This window comes from Boleophthalmus pectinirostris, unplaced genomic scaffold (genome assembly GCF_026225935.1).
Source record: "Boleophthalmus pectinirostris isolate CB_2022bp ecotype Guang Dong unplaced genomic scaffold, ASM2622593v1 HiC_scaffold_17, whole genome shotgun sequence".
Lineage (NCBI taxonomy): Eukaryota > Metazoa > Chordata > Actinopteri > Gobiiformes > Gobiidae > Boleophthalmus > Boleophthalmus pectinirostris.
In genome coordinates, this window is record NW_026571115.1 from 15,859,562 (window position 1) to 15,882,843 (window position 23,282).

At 37.1% G+C, this 23,282-nt stretch overlaps 1 protein-coding gene across 1 annotated transcript in view; it reads left to right on the plus strand.

Annotated features, from left to right (window-relative positions):
* The first annotated feature begins 3,430 nt into the window (after positions 1-3,430).
* The window catches only part of hs3st2 (heparan sulfate (glucosamine) 3-O-sulfotransferase 2), a 31,359-nt gene continuing 11,507 nt past the window's right edge, over positions 3,431-23,282 (plus strand). The window contains exon 1 of the mRNA XM_020934701.1: positions 3,431-3,915. Within this exon, the coding sequence (XP_020790360.1) occupies positions 3,431-3,915 (485 nt within the window). The remainder of the gene's footprint in view (positions 3,916-23,282) is intronic.

A 23,282-nucleotide genomic window follows, 5' to 3' on the forward strand; every position in this document is an offset into this window, starting at 1 on the left:
TTGATAGGAGTCTAATTTGACACGGAAAAGGTTCAGTGGGAGGTGTTTCCGTCAAAAGAAAAAAATGTAATAGTTTTCTAAGTAATACCTCCAGAAATACAGGCAACAAGCTGTATAATGTTGTGTTTTATTGTTATTACTCGGAGTTGCTCTTTCAAGTTGAAAGAGGGGAGAGCTGTGACCTGTAATCAGTAGGTAGAATTATGTAACGATATTGAAAAATGTAATTTAAATGTATTTCACATTTTGCACTGGCCAAGCATATGCCCATCTGGATCACCAGTGGTCAGAAATATACACAAGAGTATATATTATTTTTTATTAATGGTACACTATGTAACTTTTTTGCTGGAGCTCTGTCACCTGCTTGTTTATGGATATGTCATTGCTCTAAAAAGTTACACAATGCACATTTACACATTATGGTCATTTATACCATAGTCTGTCTTTTTGATCGTAGTGAATAGATATGAGAATGTTTACATAAATATGTGAGTCTTATGCAACCAAACTGCATGGGAGGAGCAGTGCAGTACTAACAGGTAATACATGCAGATAGGCCTTTGTACAATCCTATGAAATTTCATGTTACTAAAACTGTGGCAGAAATTGAGTGAAATTAATAAGAAAGGATCAGATCACATATAAAGATCTAAAACATAAAATCAGCTATTGTCAGTTCAAAAGAAAACTTCTTTTAATGTCCCAAAGTCCTCAACACGGCATCCACAGCCAAGTGAAACCATACACGACTGCATTTTATAAGTACTATTCATCATGATCCAAAGATGGACAATGTACTTTTGAGTGTATGCTTTAATTATGAATGCTGAGTGTTGTTTGCTCTTTGTCCTGAGTGTTTGAAAGTATACTTGTGCATGTAGGTCTGGTATAGCAATCGGTGTGAGCTCTCTGCGGTAGTGTTTCCCTATTGAAGAAGTCGCTGTTTGTTCAGAGTGAAAAGGATGCGAGGGAGACAGATGAACACAAATGTAAGTGTGATTCACAGCATGAGCACGTCTGTCGATCTGTGTGAGCCGACTGAAGCAAAGCCTTCTCACTGCATAAGGAGCTAACAAGAGCCTGTGTGGAATATATAGAACAACATACAGTAAATTTAAAGGAGACAACCGAAGCCATACATGACCCAAATGTTAACGTTACTAAGGGGGTTTCACGCCCATGTTACAACATTTTCAGATTTATGTTGTTTTCTCATCACAAACATGCCTGGATATGTGTTTTGTTTTATTCACATGTTTAATACACAAATCCTGCATATTTAGACTGAGTTCGTCTCTCAGATAGAAAACACTTCATTTTGTGATGCCATGTGGTAAACCAGTAGCCAGGCTGGTGCCACCTAGTGCTTCCGCTCAGTTTCATTGCTCCCCAACAATTAGGTCAGGAATCAGAATACACTAGATGGTTTGCAAAAACCCCAGAAGTGCGAGTTCGGGCACCAGCCAATCAGCGACGAGTCATACATTCTGGGTTGGCAACGATTCCCAAGATCGAGGATTTAAAGCCGGAACAAAGAAAATGTTTGGCAAAGTTTATCAAGGGGAAAGACGTTATTGCCCTTCTTCCTACGGAATTTGGGAAAAGCTCAATATATACCAGTTAGCCCCATTAGCGGTGCATTACATTCTTCACATGTGACCAAATAGCAGTAATTGGTTAAATGAAAAAAAAGTACTCGCCTCCCATCAAGCAAACGAATCCTAATGCTGCAATGTCAAACAGTTTCTGCGAAGTGAAAGCCTGATGAATCAGGCTAGTATGTCAGGAAGAGCTCCACTGTTTATTTATTTATTTATTTTTTTATTCCATACATACTTCACTAGAATTATTTTGATCATTTCAGCCCTGTAATTTTAGTTGCTATTAATTAAAAGGTAAATGGTACTGAAAAATTTGTGAATGAAACATGTTTTTGATGAGGTAGAAACATTCTAACATAAAAGCTCACAAGAATCCATATGGACCTTTAATATACATGCGGGATGTAAATAATCCAATACAAGGCAAATGCATTTTAGCCCTGCAACAGTATCTAAAACAAACCCAGTTACATTTTGTTATAAAAACTGATCAGATGAGTTTGATGAAGCTTAAAATAGGTTATATTTTATTGCCCCCGAAGGGAAATTCATCACCACAGCAAAAACGATTTCTAAAAATGTACTTTCAGAAAGGTACTTCTTATGCTAACCACATATGTAACAGTGCACATAATCTTACATTGTATAATACACGTAAATGTTAACGAGAAAAAATACATTCTTTTCTGTGTCCTGTGCTCTTGAAATCCCTTGTGAACTACTCATTCACTACAACTACAATGGGTGTCCTTGCAGTCCAGTGCCCACTTCCCAGTGTCCACAAAGAACCATGCATAGCAACCACAAAATCATTAGTTGTGTAGTCTGGATGTTAATAGCTTTTGAAAGTAATACACATAATATTAAATTACATAATATCATTTTTATGACATTAACACAAATAGCTGTGCATCCATCATTGCATATTTAGTTTTATGTTATTTTTACAATTGATTATAGATATTGGTGGAAAAAAATTATAAAATAATATAAAAATCCATCAAGTAGTTCTACCAAAATTAATACTTTTGGTATATTTCACTCTGAATAGAACTGCAGTCTATTATTAGAATACATTCCTTACTATTCCTTAAACATCCCACATTTCCACCTTTCCATAACATTTTATTTTCTATAATTGTTAATTTTTGTTTATTTCCTCAATTACTTTAAAGTTTGTTTTTATTTTTACTATACACTCGGAGAGCTTGTATGTCTCGTCAACACTCAAGAGTCATTTCATATTTCTGAAGGAAAACTCAGATCCTCTCTGTCTATTGCGCGTAAAACATATTCCAGCAGTGACGCAGAAATCCCCCCAAACCTTCAGAATCTGTTTGGTACGTGAGATATTATATAACAGATAGTCCAAGAGTCATGACATTTGGAGGTCTTGGGGCTTTGAAAACCTTGGCTTGTCTACATACATTTGCAAAAGCGCAGATCTGCTCGTTTAAATCCAATTTATTCTGTCGAGTGTGAAATATTCAAGATGCCCTTTAAAATAGAATTTGCAGAAAAGATTATGAAATATGACGTCAGTAACGATACTGTTGCAGGCAAGCGTCTTTTTATGACTTTATAATCGTGCGCTGTTTGGATCATGTGTTTTGGAGCAATATTTTGAGTCTAAATACGATTCATCTATAGGGTCTGGATGCAGTTTGAAGTTTATAATGTTATAGAGGAATTACGCGCGCGCTTCCCCACTTCACCAATGTGTGTGACTTGAGCGCCTTTATCATTGGCAGACCGTAACCAGAGCAGAGCACAGAGCAGCGCGCGCTCCGATGGAACAACATGCAGCACTTTGAACCAATGGAGACATGGCACATAGGCTCCTCACCTCTCCAAACAGATTCAGCGCCAGATTTGTCTTCATTTTCACGATTTCGCTCTCTTGCACATATTTATGCTACAGTGTCATCTTCTGTCGCGGAACAATCATGACCAACCAGGCTTACGAGGACAAGCGGTGCGTAACGAGCAAGAACGCGGGAGGCAAGAAACTTCTTGGGAAAGTGGAGGAGGGCTGCACCTCGGCTTTCGTGGATGTTAAAGAGGCGCAGCGAGACGCGGCTGGAACTAGCTCTACCGGGAGTCACTGGAGCGAAGGGAAGTTGAATAAAAACATAAGCATGGCGCAAAAGTACGGGAATAAGAAGCTGCCGAACGCGCTCATAGTCGGCGTGAAGAAAGGGGGCACGAGAGCGGTGCTGGAGTTTATCCGGATCCACCCAGATGTGCGCGCGCTGGGCACAGAGCCACACTTCTTTGACCGGAACTATGACCGAGGACTGGACTGGTACAGGTGAGCACAGAACACGCACGGGGCTGTTACTGTCTCTTTTTGAACGCATGATTAGCCCCAAACCCGTGCAAGAGGTATCCGTGTTACTTCTTATTGTAGTGATTTCATATAGGCTGAAGATACATTTAAAGGAAATACTATGGCTGCTATTAATCCCTACTGCTGCTTAAAACTTTTTTAGAAACAATAATGAGCAATATAAGAGCAGCAGCAATAACAAGATAACCCAATAATTAGATCTGACTTTTTGGCCTGCACAAAAGAAACCTGATTATCAAAAACACCTGACAAGAGCAGTTAAATCAACAGATTTTTATAGCAACTGTTGTATTTAAAAGGCAAATTATATTAAATATTCTCTTTCATGTGTATCTTTGGTGAATTAGATTGCTCTTTTTGCATAATTTTCCTTGACAAAACCAACACAGGGGTGATCTATCAGGAAAAGAAAAAAAAAACTACTCCTTTTACTATTCACATCAGATGTAACTGTACTAATGATCCAATATTTCATGTGCATGTTAACATATTCACTGTCCCTTTGAAACTAAAGTCACAAATGAAGTACAATGAAATGCTGGTATTAGGCACGTCTCACAGTAAAAGTCAGTGAGTTCACCTGTTTCTCTACAGCAGAAGGTGCAGACCACTGAAAACATCACACAGATGCAAACTAATGGTTAGAGTCGCATGGCATTTCTTACTCTGCATTTTAATATTTTTAGCATTTGTGGCATAAATACTGTAACTAGGCAGCTGTACTCATCCCCATGAAGCATGCTGTAATGACATACATACACATTCATGTATGCAAAGTTTGTCATGTTTCAGATAAAAGCTGTGAGCAGAGCTTTGTGGTGCTGAACAGACAGCTCTTACACAATCAGACTCAGTGCACAGTGGCTATAGTGAATATTAGCATTTTATAGACCATATCACAGACTGGCTTGTTGCTGCCTGTATTTTAGGCACATGGCGCTATAATGTTGGCTTAGACATAGGTCCGAGTCTAAGTTTTAAGGCCCTATATTATGTACAATTGATTCTTGTGAGCTTTAAGTCATGTTAGAATGTTGTTACCTCGTCAAAAACATACCTGGAGTTGTGTTGTGCTTAATTTCATTCACACATGTTTGAGTAAGCCTTTATTATTAGTCTCTCTACTTCTTGCTCAGAGCAATCTGTTCAACCTTGTGATGTCATGAAGCAGTAGCTTTCAAGTCAACAGCTGTCTTTTATCTTTAGTTTTGTAGAGATCGGCAATTCCAGGGCTGAAAGTATCCAAATGATTCTAGTGAAAGTGCATGAAGTTAAAAACACAGTGGAGCACTTCCACATGACATCATCATCAAGTGGAACAGTGTGTTTTATGCTTCAGAGAGGAACTCAGCCTAAATATGCAAGATCTGTGTGTTAATCATGTGTGAATGAAACAAAACACAACTTCAGGAATGATGAGGTAAACAATGTAATATAAATCAGAAAATAACATAATATGGACCCTTTAAAACTGTAACTACAGGTTTAAAGTGGTGATGTTTCTTGTTTTAAGTTTTTATGATCATGGTCCAGGTTTGGTTCAAGTTTTAGCTATGGTCCAGCCTCATTAGGTTTAGGCTTTTCATGCCCACTAATTTGGTATTTGATGTGAGAAGTTTTATTCTCACTTTACACAAATAACAAAGGATTGGTATATAACAATTAGATCAATTGTTCTTTTTCAGAGTGTTAGCCTTTTAATTTGTATATTTGCTCCATTCCCCAAGATGGTAAAAATCTGTTTAAAGGGTCCATATTATGCTATTTTCTAATCTACTACATGTTATATAATGTTGTTTCGTCATCAAAAACATTCCTGGAGTTGTGTTTTGTTTAATGCACACACATTTAACACAAAAAAACTGCATGTTTAGGCTGTGTTCTTCTCTCAAACAAAAAAATGCTCTGTTCCACCTTGTGATGCCATGTAGTAATACAGGAAGTGCTCCACTGTGTTTTTAAACTCCATACACCTTTGTAGAATAAACTGTGAATGAACCAAAACACAACTCCAGGCATGTTAAATGTACATGATGTAGGACCTTTAAACAGTTTTAATCTAAATCAGTCACTTGGCATAAGCATAAGAACACGCCATAATAGTTTTCCATGGTCCATCTTTTGCAAAAAATAGTTTCCGTACCATATTTTGCACTTTACTGTATGTTCATCATAATATAATACAAGAAAGATTACTCACTTTTATAGATGATATTTCCAGTCTAACTTTCACTCCAACTTTGGTGCGGGGGCCATTACATTGTTAGCACTGACACTGAGCGGAGCACTAGTCAACGCCCTGAGAAACAAGAGGAAGTGATGAAGTCCAGTCTAGACCCTCAGCATATATAATGAATAGCATTTGTCAGTCATTTCATATTGAATGTAGAAATGAATAGAAATGGCATCAAATGACTTTTTGTATATCCCAAGGCACAAAAAAAAAAAAAAAAAATTATGATCGGTAAAAGGGGCATAAGGGGTCAGAACTGAATCAGCCAATTTCACAGTTTGTACAATTTGCCTTAAATGGGGTGTTTTTTTAAATACACAATTCCTGTAAAATATGTAAATGCACTTAGGTCAGCTATGGTTTTATTGGGTAATAGAAATAAGGTTTATTGATTGGAACATATTGTGGAATTTTACACAAACATAAAATTTTACACAAATATATGTAAAATAAATCTAATAAAAATAACTCAAATATGAAATAAATAGTAAATTGCACTGTCTAATCCTCATTGCGATTCATTAATCCCACTCTTCTCTTGCATCCCCAGTGCTTCCTTTGTTACAGATGCACCAGTGAGAGTTGCTTAATTGAATTGTAGAGCTTCCAAAGCGGCCATTTTACAAACAGTTGTTCCTTATTATACTGTTCTCAGCACAGATTTAATTAAATGAGATGAACCATATCAACAAACAAGGGCACACTTGTTTTTAAGCTCAGAGCTAAAGCCAGTCATTAAACTACTTCTGCAGCTCATAAAGAGATCTGAAAAATGCACTGGGAATTCTTATTTAGTGCTCTGATTAGTGAGTGCAAGTACAGGACCATAAGCAGCTGTAGTGTTGGGCGTACAAAATCAATATCGCTTCTTATTAGGACTGGGCGGTATGATTGGAAAGAGACTTTTTTCCCTTGTGGTGATCAGTCACAATTTCTGATTTGGTTTTATTTCATTTAGTTATTCATTTTAGTTATTTCTCTTTAACGGTGCAGTATGTAACTTCTAAAGTAGAGGCAAAGGAGAAATTCTAAAGTGGAGGGTCCGCTACTTGTTTGTCTCCATGGAGATGTTGTTTCTTTGCCTGGAATGTTCCACAGTAGGGCAGCAGTAGCTCAGTTGGTAGAGCATTCATCCACTGATCTGAAGACTGGCGATATGAATTTCACTCTTGACATAAACATCATGGGTGTTGAGCGGTCAGAGCCACTGATCCACAGGTTGGCTGGTGTGATTCCAGCTCCCACAGATAAATGCTGTTGTTGTGTCCTTGGGCAAGACACTTAACCCACCTTCCACACCACTGTCTGCGTTCACTAATGTGCTGTCTAGTGGTTCCTTATTGGAAAAGTGGAAAAGTGAAGGTGGAAAAGCGCTATGGAAAAATGTGACCATTAAACATGTCTCTCTTGTATTTGTTCAATTAGAGATGTTTTATAGCTCAAAAATACATTAAAAACATGAATTCTTACCAGGTGCTTTCTTTTCCATAGATCTGACCATTAACCTGTCTCCATTGTAATGTTTATTTCCATACTGTGGAATAATCATGGCAAAACAATAATATCTTATATGGACAAGCAGGTGGCAGACCCTCTACCAGAAAAGTTACACAGTGCACCTTTAAATGAGTCAAGAACATAAACAGTACAGCCTTTTAGTCAGTCAAACACACACACAAAAAAATATCAAAATTTGTTCTTCCAAAATCTGTTCTCCTCTCCATATCCTTTACTTTTACTGTAACAAATTTGGCTGATAAGACCATATGAACTAAAAAGCCACAAGCAGTTAGACTGTGATTCTGTAAAACTTGATTAACAAAAAGAAAATTCATCTACAGTCATTGTGATTACAGTTTTTTTTTTTTACAGATTTGTATCACCTTTTTTTTTGGGCGGGGTGCATCTTTCAAAGGAAAATGATCAGCAAAATGATTCTGGTGAAATTGTCCTTACTTAACAGTCAGAATATCTCCAAAACAACTGCATTTCTTGTGGGTGTTAGTGTTGGTCAGTATCTTGTGAAATGTGTGATAAAAATGTGTCAGAATATACAATACAACATCCCACAGGTGGTGATCCTGCTATGTTTTACATAATAGGTTTACAATGCTGGCTGTTCTCAGACAGTTGATTGAGTGATGTTGGTTATGTAAGTGTGGGCCTCTGTATTATTTGTCACAATGTTTGGACACCTGCCGCGTACCAGATAACAACTGTCCATAGAGATTAAATGTGAATATTTGGCTCTATCAGTGTGTGGCAATGCTTCAGCGAGAAATGAGAAACTGCTTGAAGAAGATTTCATTTCAATCTAATCAAAAAAGCACTCTCTAAAACTCAAGTGGTAACCTCAAGAAAAATGGACTTAAACACATTTTCAGGAGTCTGTCATCAGTATGTTCATGGTCCTCTTTAGGAGTTTGATTTTCAACAAAAACGTGAGAGGGACAAACTGAAAAACTGTTGGCTAATGCAGGTTTCTGGTTGTAAAATAATTTGAGAGGGGCTTGTTTAACAGTAAAAATCAACTCATCTGTTGTAATTCCAGCTAAGTCAGATTGTGTTAAAGTCTGTCTTGAGTAACAGAGCTTCAAGATGGGGGAGAGCCTACAGTTAGCATCACAGCCCCAGGGAGTGTTGATGACGTCAGCTGCAGAGTATCAGTTGAATACTGGAAGCAGCCAAGAGGTGGCACACGTCCTCAGCATGTTCACTGACCAGAGCTGAGCGAGAATTCAGTCACACTGTCCCGAGACTCTCTTGAGAAATTCAGAATAAGAAAAAAAAGCATTAGAATACATTATGCATTTTCTGTTCAACAGCCCTCTCTGACCACATTTAAAACACTCTTTTCTCTGAAATCAACCTCAAGCAGGTCACAGAGCCACGCTAATGTGTTTGTGTTTGCAAACACAAAAACCCAATTCACCCCTGAGTATGATAAATATGAGTTATGTCACTTTTTCTGCAGGGTGTGTCACCTGCTGGTTTCCATAGAAATATTATAGATTTGCCTAAAATGTGTCATTATATGGGAAAAAATGTGAACAGTTACAAGTCATATCTGTGGAGAGACAGCCACTCACAGCAAGAATGTGTGTGTTTTAATGTATGAGCAATAAAACACATATAATTTAATAGGAAAGTTTAATGCCATACTGTGAAACATTCCAGCAACTTTTCTGTGGCAGCCCTCAACTAGCTAGACCTGATTGTATGTAAATGCATTGCCTAGAATGTTCCACATTATGGCATTACACATATCATGTATTTATTCAGTTACAGGTGTTTATAGTGCAGAAATACATTAAAAACACACACATTACAGTGAGTGGAGTTGGCTCTTCACATACAAAGCAATAACATCTTCATGGAGACAAACTGGTGGTGGACCCGGCACCAGAAAAGTTACTCGCACCTTTAAATTAACTGTTTATTATTATAGCTTACAACATTCAAGGTAGCATCCAAATTTCACTAGTAGAAGTGGTAATAGTTAAGACTAAGAGGTAGGATTAACATACACACATATATATTTTGTACAATAGTCACGAAGTAAAAAATATTATGATCTGCATGTACTTTTGACAGTGCCGTCTCCTTTTTTTCTATGAACTTTCATATGCACACACGGTAAGCCCAGAGTTTTTAATCAGCAGGCAAGTTCACAAGTGAAAAGGTGTCTGGACTCCTGCTGAGTGGACTGTATATGAGAAATATCAAAGCAACAAGCGTTTTGACAGAGCTAGAGGTTAGACGCAGTATTCTGTACTATACTGCTAGGCCCATAGCTCACTTTAGATCAGGCCACAAGTTAAAAGAGGAGGAAGAGAGGCCTTCACTGCATCACAAACTTCTTCCTCATGCATAATTCATTCACTGAACTCCTCAACAGCATGTAATGAGCAACAGAGCCTCGTGTGGTGGTCACCGTGATAAACGACTTAAAACATTAATCGACTACGCACATTATTTCCTGTTAATTGAGTAATTAATTTCAGCAGCAGGCTTTATTATATTAACCTTGGGAATTAAATCATGGGACAGAATGGTATTACGTCCCAGAAAATTGCTCTTGTGTTTTTGACTATCAATGAAGTGCACATGCTGGATACAGGGTCACATTTTCTTGTTTATATTTGTATAGAGAATTCTGTATTCGTGCTGCTACATCTATTAGTAGCACAGAAGTTATGCTTTAGTGAAATTTTTACTGTGACTGATTTGTTTAAAACATGTGCAAGTTGAAGTACACGGAGAGCACACCACCAAAACACTGACTTGTTAAAAACTGACCTTTTGTACTACAGGTACACTGTGTAATTTTTCTCCTAGGGGTCTGCTACATGTCTGAAGAAGTCATTGCTTGGCCTGGAATATTCCAGAGTATAGCTTTCAACATCCTATCTACCCTGCATTTATTCAGTTGCAGGTGTTGCTGAAAGGCCCTATATTATGCTGAATTTATTCTTGTGTGCTTTAAAGGGACAGTCTGGAATTTTGGACATAGGACCTCATTTCCTAGTGACCCAGAGTGTTGGAGACGTGTGGAGACACTTTTTAAAATATTCCATCCAGTCCTTGTATTTGCAGAGGTCACTGGTGCTAGGCTAGCGCATGTCAACAGTCATAGTTAGCCTGCTACTAAAAACACCCTCTTACTCACTCCATAAAACACCCAAAGCAAATCTATTATTACACCAGACTATCGATGTAAATGTCTGTGTTGATAGAATAATGTTTGAAAAAAAAAACTAATCTTGTATCGCATGAATTGTCTCATGTTGAGGGACTATTTTCTCCGCAGCAGCAGAATTTTACTTTGCCAGTAAGATAGGTGCTGTCCGCCCCTGCCAAGCTTTCTATCAGGAAGTACAACTCACTGCTGCTGCTATGCAGACATAAATCCTTCAAATGCAAGATTGGTTTTACTTCTAAACTTATTCTATCAACACAGAGATTCACATGGACACTCTGAAGTAATAATAAATTTGCCTCGGGTGCTTTGTGGCGTGGGTAAGACTGTTTTTAGTGGCAGGCTAACAGTGGCCATTGACATGCGCTAGCCTAGCACCAGTGACCTCTGCAGATACAAGGACTAGATGGAATACTTAAAAACTCTGAGGTCCTATGTCAAAATTTGCAGACTGTCTCTTTAGGTCATGCTAGAATATTGTTACCTCATCAAAAACATACCTGGAGTTTTTTTTTTTTTTTTTTCATTGACTCATGTTTGAGTAACCCTGCATTATTAGTCCATCTACATCTCCAAAGTTCAAAATGCTCTGTTCCACCTTGTTATGTCATGTAGTGGTAGTTTTCAAGTTAACAGCTACTTTTTACTTTTAGTTTAGTAAAATCATCCAAATGTTGCGTATGGACAAAACACATTGGAGCACTTCCTGTATTACCACATGACATCCATAAGAGTGTGTTAAGTTTGACAAAAAATAACTCAGCCTACATATGCAGGGACTGTGTGTTTAACATGTGTGAATGAAACAAAACGCAACTCCAGGTCTGTTTGTGATGAGGAAACAACATGACAACATAGATCAGAATCATAATATGGGCCGTTTAACATTCATTGAAAAACAATTTTTACTGTAAGACGGGCCACCTCCTGTCCTGTTAGTGTCATCTGTTTGTTTCCATGGAGACAGGTTAGTTTTTTGTCATACTATGAAACACACAGATAAGGAGGTGGCAGAATCTCTACCAGAAAAATTACGCAAAGCAACTTTAATGACTTTGGCGAACCAATGATCCTTACAATATTTTTCCTAATATAAACATCATATATCTTTGTAACTGAATAAAATGTATTTAAAATTAAAGCAAAAAACCCCTCAACCTCTTTTTGCACCAGGCCAACCAAATCTTAGCGTGACCATTGCCCTGCTCTGTTACATTACACATATGGCACATCATTTAGACCAGAAGAAAATGGTTCATTACTGCCCCTTCTATCCCCTCTCATCTTCCCTTTTATTCTCCATGTCAAAGCCAAACTGTTTTCCTCCCATTCCACCAAATCATGCAGATCAAACAAAACCATGTCTCTGCTACACACCATCAAGACTTTAAAGGGCATCGCTCCTCTATTGATTTCACATATGTCAGGAACACTTCCCGTTGAAGCCTTGTGAGCAGTGTTGAAATTGTTTGAGAATATGCCTCTCCTCTGCTCTACATTAATTGGCTTTGGGAGGCAGGGAGCTCAGGAACAGTATCATCAGAATAAAAGGTTGATGAGGACGAAAAGTTGGAAGAGAAAAGTGCACATTACAGCGCCAGACACGACCCGGGCCTTATACTCTGAAATATTAATGAGCTGTCTTCACTGCACTGCTGCTTCAAGACATGTTAACATTAATTACCAAACAACTCTCTCTTCTCTCCCTGTGAAATCGGCTCTTTTATCATGGTTAGGGCTCATATTATGCAAAATTGACTGTTATGAGCTGTTATATTGTTGTTCCCTAATCAAATACATACCTGGAGTTGTATTTTGCTACATTCGTGCTTGTTTTATTAACTCATGAATCTGAAGTTGTCTTCTCGGAGCACTCAAAAATGCTCCATTCGCATTTTGCTCAGATTGTTGCATCACAGGTAAAATTCCTGTGCAGTTTTTAATACACAAATGTAATTTCTGGACTCACATTGCAGACACTGAAGGAGCTCCAATGCCTGTGTTTTCCAAATATAGACATTATTTTAAGTTAAAAAAATATACTAAAAACTACCTAAGGCGAGCAAAGGCATGTTTAAAAGTTAATTAAATCCATGAAAATCTATAATATTGTATTCTTTAAAGTACAATATGCAAGTTTTATTTTTGATGGTCTGCTACATGCTTGTCTCCACGATGATGCTTTGCCAAGAATGTTCCACATCTTAGCATTAAACATATCTATCTCCATGCAGTCAAGAATATGGTGCCAGCAAGTCATGTTACAGGTCTGATCTGTGGAGAGGCAGCTCCCAGTACAAATGCATGTTTTTAAGGTATTTTTGGCAGCCAAACACATGCGATTTAATAAATACAGGATAAATTTCACGATATAATATTCAAAGAAAAGCAGTAATTTCTCAATATAGAGACAAGTAGCAGACTTCCACTAGAAAGGGTTGAGAGTATACCTTAAAATCTTACATTACAAAACTGTAAAATGATAATAAGATTTACCCAAACCGGTTGCAAAGTTTGTGATGATGACTTAAATGGCCAGGAATTATATGTCACCTTTTTAGTGTCAAGATTCTCATTGTGATTCAGGAAATAGCCTGTAGCCAGCGAGCCTTAGCGCACATTTAGAGATTGTCAGCTTGTTAACTTCCTCCCCAAGTGAACCCTTGTATCCCCGCTGACCGTAGATCAAATGCTGTCTGAGTTTCTCCTCCCACTCTCCCCCCATTAAAGTCCTTTTGTAGTTTTTGTCAAGTTTGAGTCCAGAAGTGGAACTGCTGGTGTGTGGGCTGTCCCGAGTTCGACTGTCCTTAGCTGTCACTGAAGTTTAAGATTAACAGAAAAGACTGTTTGTGCCTACTGAAAGCTGAAGGCTGCCCACTGCAATACTCATTGTGGGTCAGTTTATGAATCAGTTTATGTTCATTCTTTATTAAAGGACCCATATTACTCTATTTACTGATCTATGTTGTAATGTTTCTTCATCAAAAATATACCCAAAGTTGTGTTTTGTTTCATTCACACATGATTAAGACACAATCAGTTCTTCTCTCAAAAGGAAAACACTCTGTCCCACTGTGTTTTTAAACTCCATACACCTTCACTAGAATCGTTTGGATATTTTCAGTCCTGGATTTGCCGATCTCTCCCAAACAGAACATAAAAGATAGCTGTCAACTTGAAAAGTACCGCATCTTGACATCATAAGGAGGAGCATTTTTTGAGCTTTGGAGATGTAGACAAACTAACAAAACACAACTCCAGGTATGTTTTTGAGGAGGTAACAACATCATAACACTGCTAAAAGCTTAAAAGAGCTCATTTTGCATAATATAGTATGTTTAAAGTGCAGTTATCATAAAGTGGTACCTACATTTTTAAGCTTTCTGTCAAAAAGCTCTCTTATATGTGGCTCTACAGACATGTTGTCTTTTGAACAATATTAGAAACACAGAGGCAGAGCTGTAGCATTGATGGTGTGACAGCAGCTCAGATGTGTGAAGACACGCAACTGCAGACACTGTTGTGTTTTGAAAAAGGAATACAAGATAAATATATTTTCACCAGCAAAATAGTATCAAAAATCTCACCTTTAGTTGAATTTCTAAGGTCTTTATATGTGGTTTTTGATTGTTCTGAGTGTAGTTAGGCTTCAAGCTGCCATACTTGGAAAAGAAAGGGACATTTAAATCAAATATTTCAACATGATTCTTATTGTCTTATTGGCCAAATACAAGCCCAGCTACAAACATGCGAAACATATCACTGAGTTTTCCTTAATCACCAGTAGAGTTTTGCAGATCCGGACCTTTGTGAATGGAGATTTTAAGAAGCTAAATACTAAACTGATTCTATTTTGACACTATAATGTAATGTTTTACTCATACTCACTCAGGATCTTATCAGGATGTTGCACAACTCTCATGTTTAAATTTTATATTGCTCTTTGGAATGGACTGTATCTCTTTAGAAGTTTTGTACATCTGACCACAACATTAAAGTGCCTATGACAGGGCTGCATGATTCTCAAATGTTTTATTTATTAATTTGGTGGGATTATGTATATAAATTAGAGCTTCATACCAATGAAGTAAGCAACTTGAAAAATATGTTGAAAATGACTCAAAGTAGAAAGTTCTAAAACATACTGGTGGTACTTTGGAGAATTCTGTCCAAAGTTTGGCATAATTTACATGTAAGAAACACACAATTATTTCAACAAAATAAAGAAATTTATATTTGTCAGATAGTAATGTGTTGCTAAGGAACAGTCATGGAATTTCTTAGTTTGATGTTACCATTTTTAACCAGGAAGTAACATTTTAAACCTAAAAAATGGCCATATTGGGAAAATTAGTGTGAAGGTTTTTTTTTTTGTTTTTTTTTGTTTGTTTGTTTGTTTTTCAAAAATCTTAAATATAATGATCTTATCTGTGTTCTAGTAAAATGAGTACTCTAACCTGTCATAGGCACTTTACATTTTTGATGTTCAGTCCCAAGATCAGTACATCAGTTTATGCAACTCCCCTTTTCTATTACCATTATAGCTTTCCTCTCCTCAAATGTAACTGTAAATGTCTGTATATTATGTAGATGTCATCTAAACAGTAAAAGACCATCATCATATTTCAGATACATCAGCATGTTGTAAATAAATGACTCCGGGGGCAGCTAAAAGTAGCGATTAGCTTCATGTACGTCCTGTGCATTGTTCAAAAGCCTGAGCTCATTATATCTGTTCTAATGGCACAGTGGGAGGTGACAGCGGTATGCTAAGTCTCATGGCCCCAGCACTTATACTTTTCATAGTGACTGTGGTTGGAAATCAGACCAATATGCTCCCTGCCTGTTCTCTCTATTGTCAAAGCCATTTAGTGCTAATTTGATTAAACACAGTGTAATATGTGATAATTAGAAGGTCGAGTGGTTCATTTCTTGTTTAGTGCACTAATAGAACCAATAGTTTTCATGAGCATCGTTTAAAATTTCAGTACAATTTTATTCAATGTGATTAAATCTGGTTTTATTGGATACTTCCATGTTTTCTCCCCCCACGCTTTTTAATTACGTAGTTCCCAATCTTGTATCATTCTTACAGGCTCCTATTACACTATTTGCAGATCTATGTTATAATGTTAGTTCCTCATCACAGACTTACCTGGAGTTGTGTTTTGTTCATGCATGTTTAACACACAAACCTTGTATATTTAGGATCTCTCAAACACAAAACACAATGTCATGCATTAATACAGGAAGTGCTCCTCTGTGTTTTTAAACTTCACACCCCTTTACTAGAATCATTTTGATGATTTCAGTCCTGCAAGTTTCAATCTCAACTGAACATTACATCAAAGGTAGATGTTAACTTGATAATTACAGCTTTGTGACATCACAAGGTGGAACAGAGCATTTTTAGCCTTGGAGACATAGACAGCCTAATAATGCGGTGTTACTCAACATGTGTAAATGAAGCAAAACACAACTCCAGGTATGTTTTTGATGAGGTAAAAGCATCATAACATGGCTCAAAGTTCACGAAAGTCAATTTTACACATTATAGGGACTTTAATCAGCAATTCATTTTTCATGCTTTATTAAGGCTAGTGAGTATAAAGTGGTACAGATAAATCTTACAGAAAAAGTGGCAAATCTAGCACTAGTGGCAGTTATGTATTGTTGATGGCTTAGGACAGGGCCTGTTCTGTTAAAAGTGATTTGTAAAATAAATAGGCAGCAGCAGCAGTAGCCCATGCATTTAAACCATGTAAATTACCACCACCTGGGAACATGTTTTGGATAATTTCTCATCATAAACATTGTAGTCGGATGAATGCATGCAGTTTATGTAATGGGCCCTCCACTGGAACACATAAGTTAGTCATTTTCACACAATATAAGCAGTGGCACATTTTGTTCATTGTAACAGGTATTGTGTGGATTTAAGCATAACTCTGAGTTGGGAAATGGTCCGAGAGAGATTCATTATAAGCTCTGCATGATTAACGCCTGGTAGGTAAAGCAGCTCCACAGTTCACATATTAAAGCCTGTATGGGGCAGGCAGCACCATGATTATAATGAACGAAAAGGCAGGGATGATAATGACAACGTGAGTTAGAAAAGAACATTTTCAGGCATGGAATGGGTAAGGAAAACTTTGTGAAAATCAACTTCAGAAATACTGCTGTAGCTTCTTGTTCAGTACCCAATTACTCCTAAGTGTTAATTACTAGGTACTTAAAATAGCAATTGTTGTTACAGTCACGAACACTATATAGGGCCCGGTAACAACCTTAGACTTTACTGATCCATAAGGGAAATTACACAGTAGCTCACAGTAGCAAAAACAGCAAGAGACTAGTGTCAAATAAGGCATCATTATATTAATGTATATGTACAAGTACAGATAAATTTAATTTGAAATAAATAAGTAATACAATAAATAAATAAAGCTTGGTTTGTTCTTAGCACACTTACTACTACGGGTGTGATGAGACTCAATTTAAAAACATAAGACTCATGATTCTGTCCATGAGAATGAGACATGTTGAGATTTTGACATAATTTATAATAAATACATCGATTCAGTTCACAATTTTGGCCTAACAATTCTTGCTGTTACAGTGGCCATGCTTCTTGGAAAAGCTACAGGTGTAACTCAACAAAGTTTACCCTTTTTGTCCAATTCAAATGTAAAAACAAGGGGCAAGAATCTCACTAGATATTTTTTCTCATGTGTGTACAATCTTTTGGCAATTTTAGCTCATGAGATCTTCTGGCACAAGTTCTTGTCCCATCCCTACTATATACCTTAGTTAGATCAGTTATTGTGGTTGTCTACTGCACTGTGCTTTCAACATCAACTAAACTAGATGTTGTAATGGCATTTATATTTAGATGAGATTTGGTAGTCCTGCTTTAGTTTTGCTTCAGTGCTTTATTTAGGCATGTTTAAGATGTTTTTAAGGCCTGATGGAGTGCTCATTTAGAGTAAACCTACTGTAGACATGGATTAGTCTTGATTTAGACCTGACAGTCCTAGTTCTATCAGCAACCAATTCAACAAAACTAACTTAGATTTAAGTAACTAGTAGTTTGTGGATTTATAGAGATAAAACATAATACTTATGTGCAATTTAATTATCTGGTCCCCAGACTGAAGCCCCCCAAAAAGATTTAGCCCCCTGGAAAATCAAATATAATAAACAAAGATCCCCCTATGTACTTGCAATAAATAAATACTAGGCATCTGTGGCATTTACAGTGGTAATAACTTAATTACTACTGACACCAAACAAATTAAATACTTATACTTCAATAAATAATTATTTTTGGACCATGCCTTTTAACATTTTGTGCAGTTTTCAAATAAACCACAGTTACCTAGTTCTGTTTGTCCTATTCTATTTTACTCTCCTCAGGAAGGAAGTTCAACGTACCTGTGATTCAGAATCTATATTACAGTGACATAAGTGCATTGATTGTTCAGAAGAAGATGGTTCAAAGTTGACCTGTCTTAGGTCCAGTGTTCCGAATCTATGGTAAACCTGAGATACAGTGTTTAAGAAGACATTATAGTCAGGGCTATGGACACTTTTCAGTGCAGCTTCCTGAAAAGACCAAAAGAAAGTTTGACCTACAGTTGACCCATAATGACCAAAGCGTCTCTCCACCCACTGCTTTTCATCTGAGTCGTATTTTTACTTGAAAAGACTGTACGGATCATGACCGGAATAAAAACTCCAAAATCCTTCTTTACAGCTCCCCTGCAAGACATCATTAGGACGGCCATATACTTCTCGACAGACTGAAGGGTAAAAGAGCAACTGTTGTAGGAAAGTTTTAATATCAAAATCTTGTCAAAATATACCGTGACACCAGGAAGACAGCCAGGCAAATCTATAAGGACAATATATCCACGAATTATGATTATCACTATTAAACATGATGGGTTAAATGAAGACACAAGTGTGTTTAACTTGAAAATGATATCTTATTAGGGAAAGTTTGGACAGGCCCAGATGCCACCCACTAAACTCAATGCTTTTGAATGCTGGTACTTTATTCCCTTAGGATCACTGATCATCTCTTCTTGCCACAAGTCGTTTGGCTTATGTGCATGACTTCACTACCAAATACAGCTTGTGCAAGTATGCTGCTGAATTTATTTTGTTGATAGTCAAGGGCATGTAACCTGCAACAACCTAAAGGTGCACTAGTGGGAGTGTGAAGCTAACTGAAAGCACTACTCTGTTAGAAGCTTTGCTGCTCAAGTTAGAGTTAATATGGACATTACTTTAACACAGTCTGACCAGAAAGAGCTGACTTGGTTGGAACTACAACATGTGAGCTGAATTGTGCTGTTAAACAAGTCTCTCACACATAAAAATACAATCACAAGTGAGCCAGTTAGCCAACTGTTAGTCACTCTCACATTTTGTTGAAAATCAAACACTTGAACAGGACCACTAAAGCCCGTATTGATCACAGGCTCCTGAAACTGTGTTGTTTAAATCCATTTTGGATTTTTTCTTGAGCTTTCAGAATATCTTAAATCTCTTAAATGCTTTTTTTTTTGTCTGTGTTTGCTAATGTGTGCATTGTGCCACCATGGCAGTAGGAGAAATTCAATTTGTCAACTGGACAAAAGTTTATTTTGGTCAAATATGTTTTGCAGCTCATCCAAGCTGCTTTTTCAGTTCTGGTCAAAATGCATTTGTCAGAATTTTGACTGAGGGGAGGACTGAAGGGAGGAGCTGACTACATTGAAACTGCTCTGAAACTAACACAACTTGTTTACAATTTCTAATAGTTAGCTAGGCCTATTGAACTTGCACTGAGTGTGGGATCATATTAGCATAATCATTCAGGGCCATAATGGAGCTTTCACACCTTTGGGCCTGACCCAGCTACCCCTATTGTTTTCTTTGATTTAGGTTTTAGGATGGAGTTGTAAATAGAAGACAAAAGATGTCTGAGGTTTCCATGTCTGAGGTTTCTGTTCAAAAAAGAATTCTCTTTCTACTTTGTGTACTCTACAATCAGTGCAAGTTCAATAGGTCTATCTAACTAACAGAAACTATAAACAATTAGGTGTGTTAGGTTCAGAGTAGTTTCAGTGTAGTTAGCTCCTCCCTTCAGGCAGATAAAAGGCAGTGTCCACCAGCGTCTGACCAGAACTGAAGAAGCAGCTTGGATGAGCTGTGAAATGTATTCGACCAAAATCAACATTTGTCCAGATGACAAATTGAATTTCTACTTTTGCCATGAATTCTACCTGGACGACTGAGGGATTTTACACTCATTGTGCCACCATGGTAACTGCTGAACATTCTTCCAATAGAGATGCACCAGAGGCACGATGTCAAGTAAGGCATAAAACATCTATCTTGCATTTATTCAGTTAAAGGTGTTTATTGTTGAAAAACATAAACTTTTTGTGTGCTTCCAAAGGGGACAAATAAATGTAATGCCCTACTGTGGAATTTTTCATATACACAAGCAGGAGACAGACCCTCCACCAAAAAAGTTACCAACGTTTAAATATCTGTGACTGCGAGGAGAGGGCGCATACTTTGGCCCTAAAGTTTTGCCCAGTTTTAGGTAGACGTTATGTGCTCATGAGTCAACATGTTTGACTGTTACGGCGCTGGGGGCTTGAGCTGGTTTAAAATTGTATGTTCTGGGAGTCTGCAGACACACTGTTGATGCAGCACAGTGTAGAATGAATGGACAAACTTTTCTATTGCTCCAAGGAATCAAACACTGTGTTCTGATTATTCTATTGTCAGTGATTCTCTTTACACTGCATATATTAAGTTGTACAAAAGAAGTTGCTGTAAACATGGTAAATAGTGGTATCTTGTTGTGCAGTGGTATCCATTTGTTATATATTGATCAAAATATAGGTCTTTCTTAAAGATATTATATTACACAAAACTGACTCTTGTGAACTTTAACCTATGTTCTAATCTAGTGTCCTCTTCAAAAATATATATGTAGTTGTGTTTTATTTCATTCAGACATGTTTGAGTAACCCTTTAATTTTTGTCTGTCTACATGGCCAAAGCTCAAAATGCTCTGTTCCACCTTGTGATGTCATGAGGTGGTAGTTTACAGCTTTTCCAGGGCTGTAATTATCCAAATGATTCTACTGAAGGTGTATGGAGTTTAAAAAGACAGTGGACAACTTCCTTTTGTGTTTTCCAGTTTAGAAAAAAGACTTCAGCCTATATGCAGAATTTCTGTGTGAATGAAACAAAACACAACGCTGGATATGTTTTTGATGAGGAAACATTATAACATAGATCATAAAATAGCATTATACTGGCCCTTTAAGCTGCAAACTTTAATGATGATTCATCCAATGGAAAAGTTTGACATTGTTTTACAGTGTAGTTTCATGTCCTTCTTTGACCCCATGGAGTATAAAGAACTAGCAGACTCTGCATTTAACAGGAAGTCCTTAGCTCATGTTTGTGGCGTATACTTCATAATGATAATGCAGTGCCCAAAGGGAGAGTGAACCTCAGTGCAGACAAACAGTGAAGCCCTTGTGGGTCATTCAGGGTCAACACCAAAAGCTCAGGAGATATCGGCGCTGAGCAGCTCATTAATGAAGTGCCTGAGTGACATTCTTCACCGCGTCGACCTTAACTACCTGCAGATAAGAGGCCCACTCGCAACTTTTGTTTTGCTCCCTCTTTTAAAGTTAACGATGGACGCTACATCAAGGCACTGCGCACTTTCCTGCAGCATAAAACAACAAATATAAAATGGTTCACCTAGACCCCTAACTTTGAGAGACTAAAACTTGAGTCAGCTTATGTTCCTGCAGTGGATATCAAGTCGTAGCTCATTAGTTTGGATACTTGTGCTCTGAAAAGAAGCTGTTCCAAACCACATTACACTAGACTTGGATACAAACTATTTTACAGTGTTATTTATATTTATACACATATAGTTCTACACAGTTTTTAGATTACTAACAATATACAATATAGATGGAAACTAGTTTTGAGGTTTATCTGTTTAAGGGCAGTAACTTGATTAAGACAGCTCTTGATACTAAAATGTAGGTAGAAAGAAAGAAAATCAAGGTTGGAAAACTTGACTTTTTTCATAGCTTTTAACTATGTTATTGTTGTTTCCTCTTTATTTACATTTTTGAAGTTGTATTGAGCATAATTTGTGCATGTTTGAGTTATCTGTTTTCACAATGTCATTGTTCCTATTAACCCCCTGTTTTTATTGCCACCTGTATACACCCAACGCTCTGTACTTACTTCGTTCTACAATTTTATTTTTATTGATCAGTGATAGCATCGTCTGTTTATTTTGGTACATATGACAAAGAAATCCACTAAGAAATCCACGTTATGTGCAGCTATCCATCAGAGGTGCTGACAACTTCACAGCGTTTTGTTGTAAGGATGTTTAGGGCAACATCAAGTCACATTGGGAACAGTAGTTTTCTAACATGGAAATCAGCCAACTTGTGTTGTTTTGTTTTTTTTTTTTTGTTTTTTTATGAAGTCATGTTATCAATATTGAGATTTAAAATGTCCGTACATACATGATCCACGTATGTTCCACAGGTGTCATAACTGTATATCAGGCACAAGCACAATATGTCTCCTTTAAAGCTGTATTATCCCACTTTTCTTTTATAAAGGAGAAAACAAATCCCCCATTGAGTATATTGTCAAAGCAGCCCGTTGAGATAAAATCAGTGAGCTGTGCGCTGTCTGTATACAACTGTAAACATTTTAGCAATCACAAGCTCATAAAGAGGCTATACAGTGCTTTGCAATGCGAGCGGATTAGCTGCATGTGTACGGTTGTGGTCAGTCCTTCTGTACTTTTCTTTCTGCCAAGCTGTTCTAAAACTGTGCCCAAAATATATGTATGTAAATACTATACAATTAAAAGTGTTTGTGATGGTTAATAACTAGTTAGAAAACTGTAAATACTCTCTACTTCCTCCAGCTGATGAATGAGGAGGATGGACTGCTATGTTACTATATTTGTTTCTATGTTGCTGCTGCCAAACTTTGAATTTCCTTCTGGATCAATAAAGTATCTTATCTATTTATCTATCTTCTCTTTTCACAGATTTCAAATCAAATGTTATTAGGAGAATGTGGTTGATAAGAATTGATTCCATAGCCAGATTATGTGAAAAAAGTTTAATAACATCAGGATGTTTCATGTTACATCTTCACTAGCGGCCCAGGGAGACTCAGACATCAGTATTTATAGTTTATGATAATGAGTACAATGGGTGTGTGTACACATAACCCTTGGTAAAGAGAATATACATATAAGGTAAAAGTACATATATGAAACTCGTGGCTGCTTTATGTGCTCAAATAGAACAGGGAGTACTAGAAGTCAGTTGT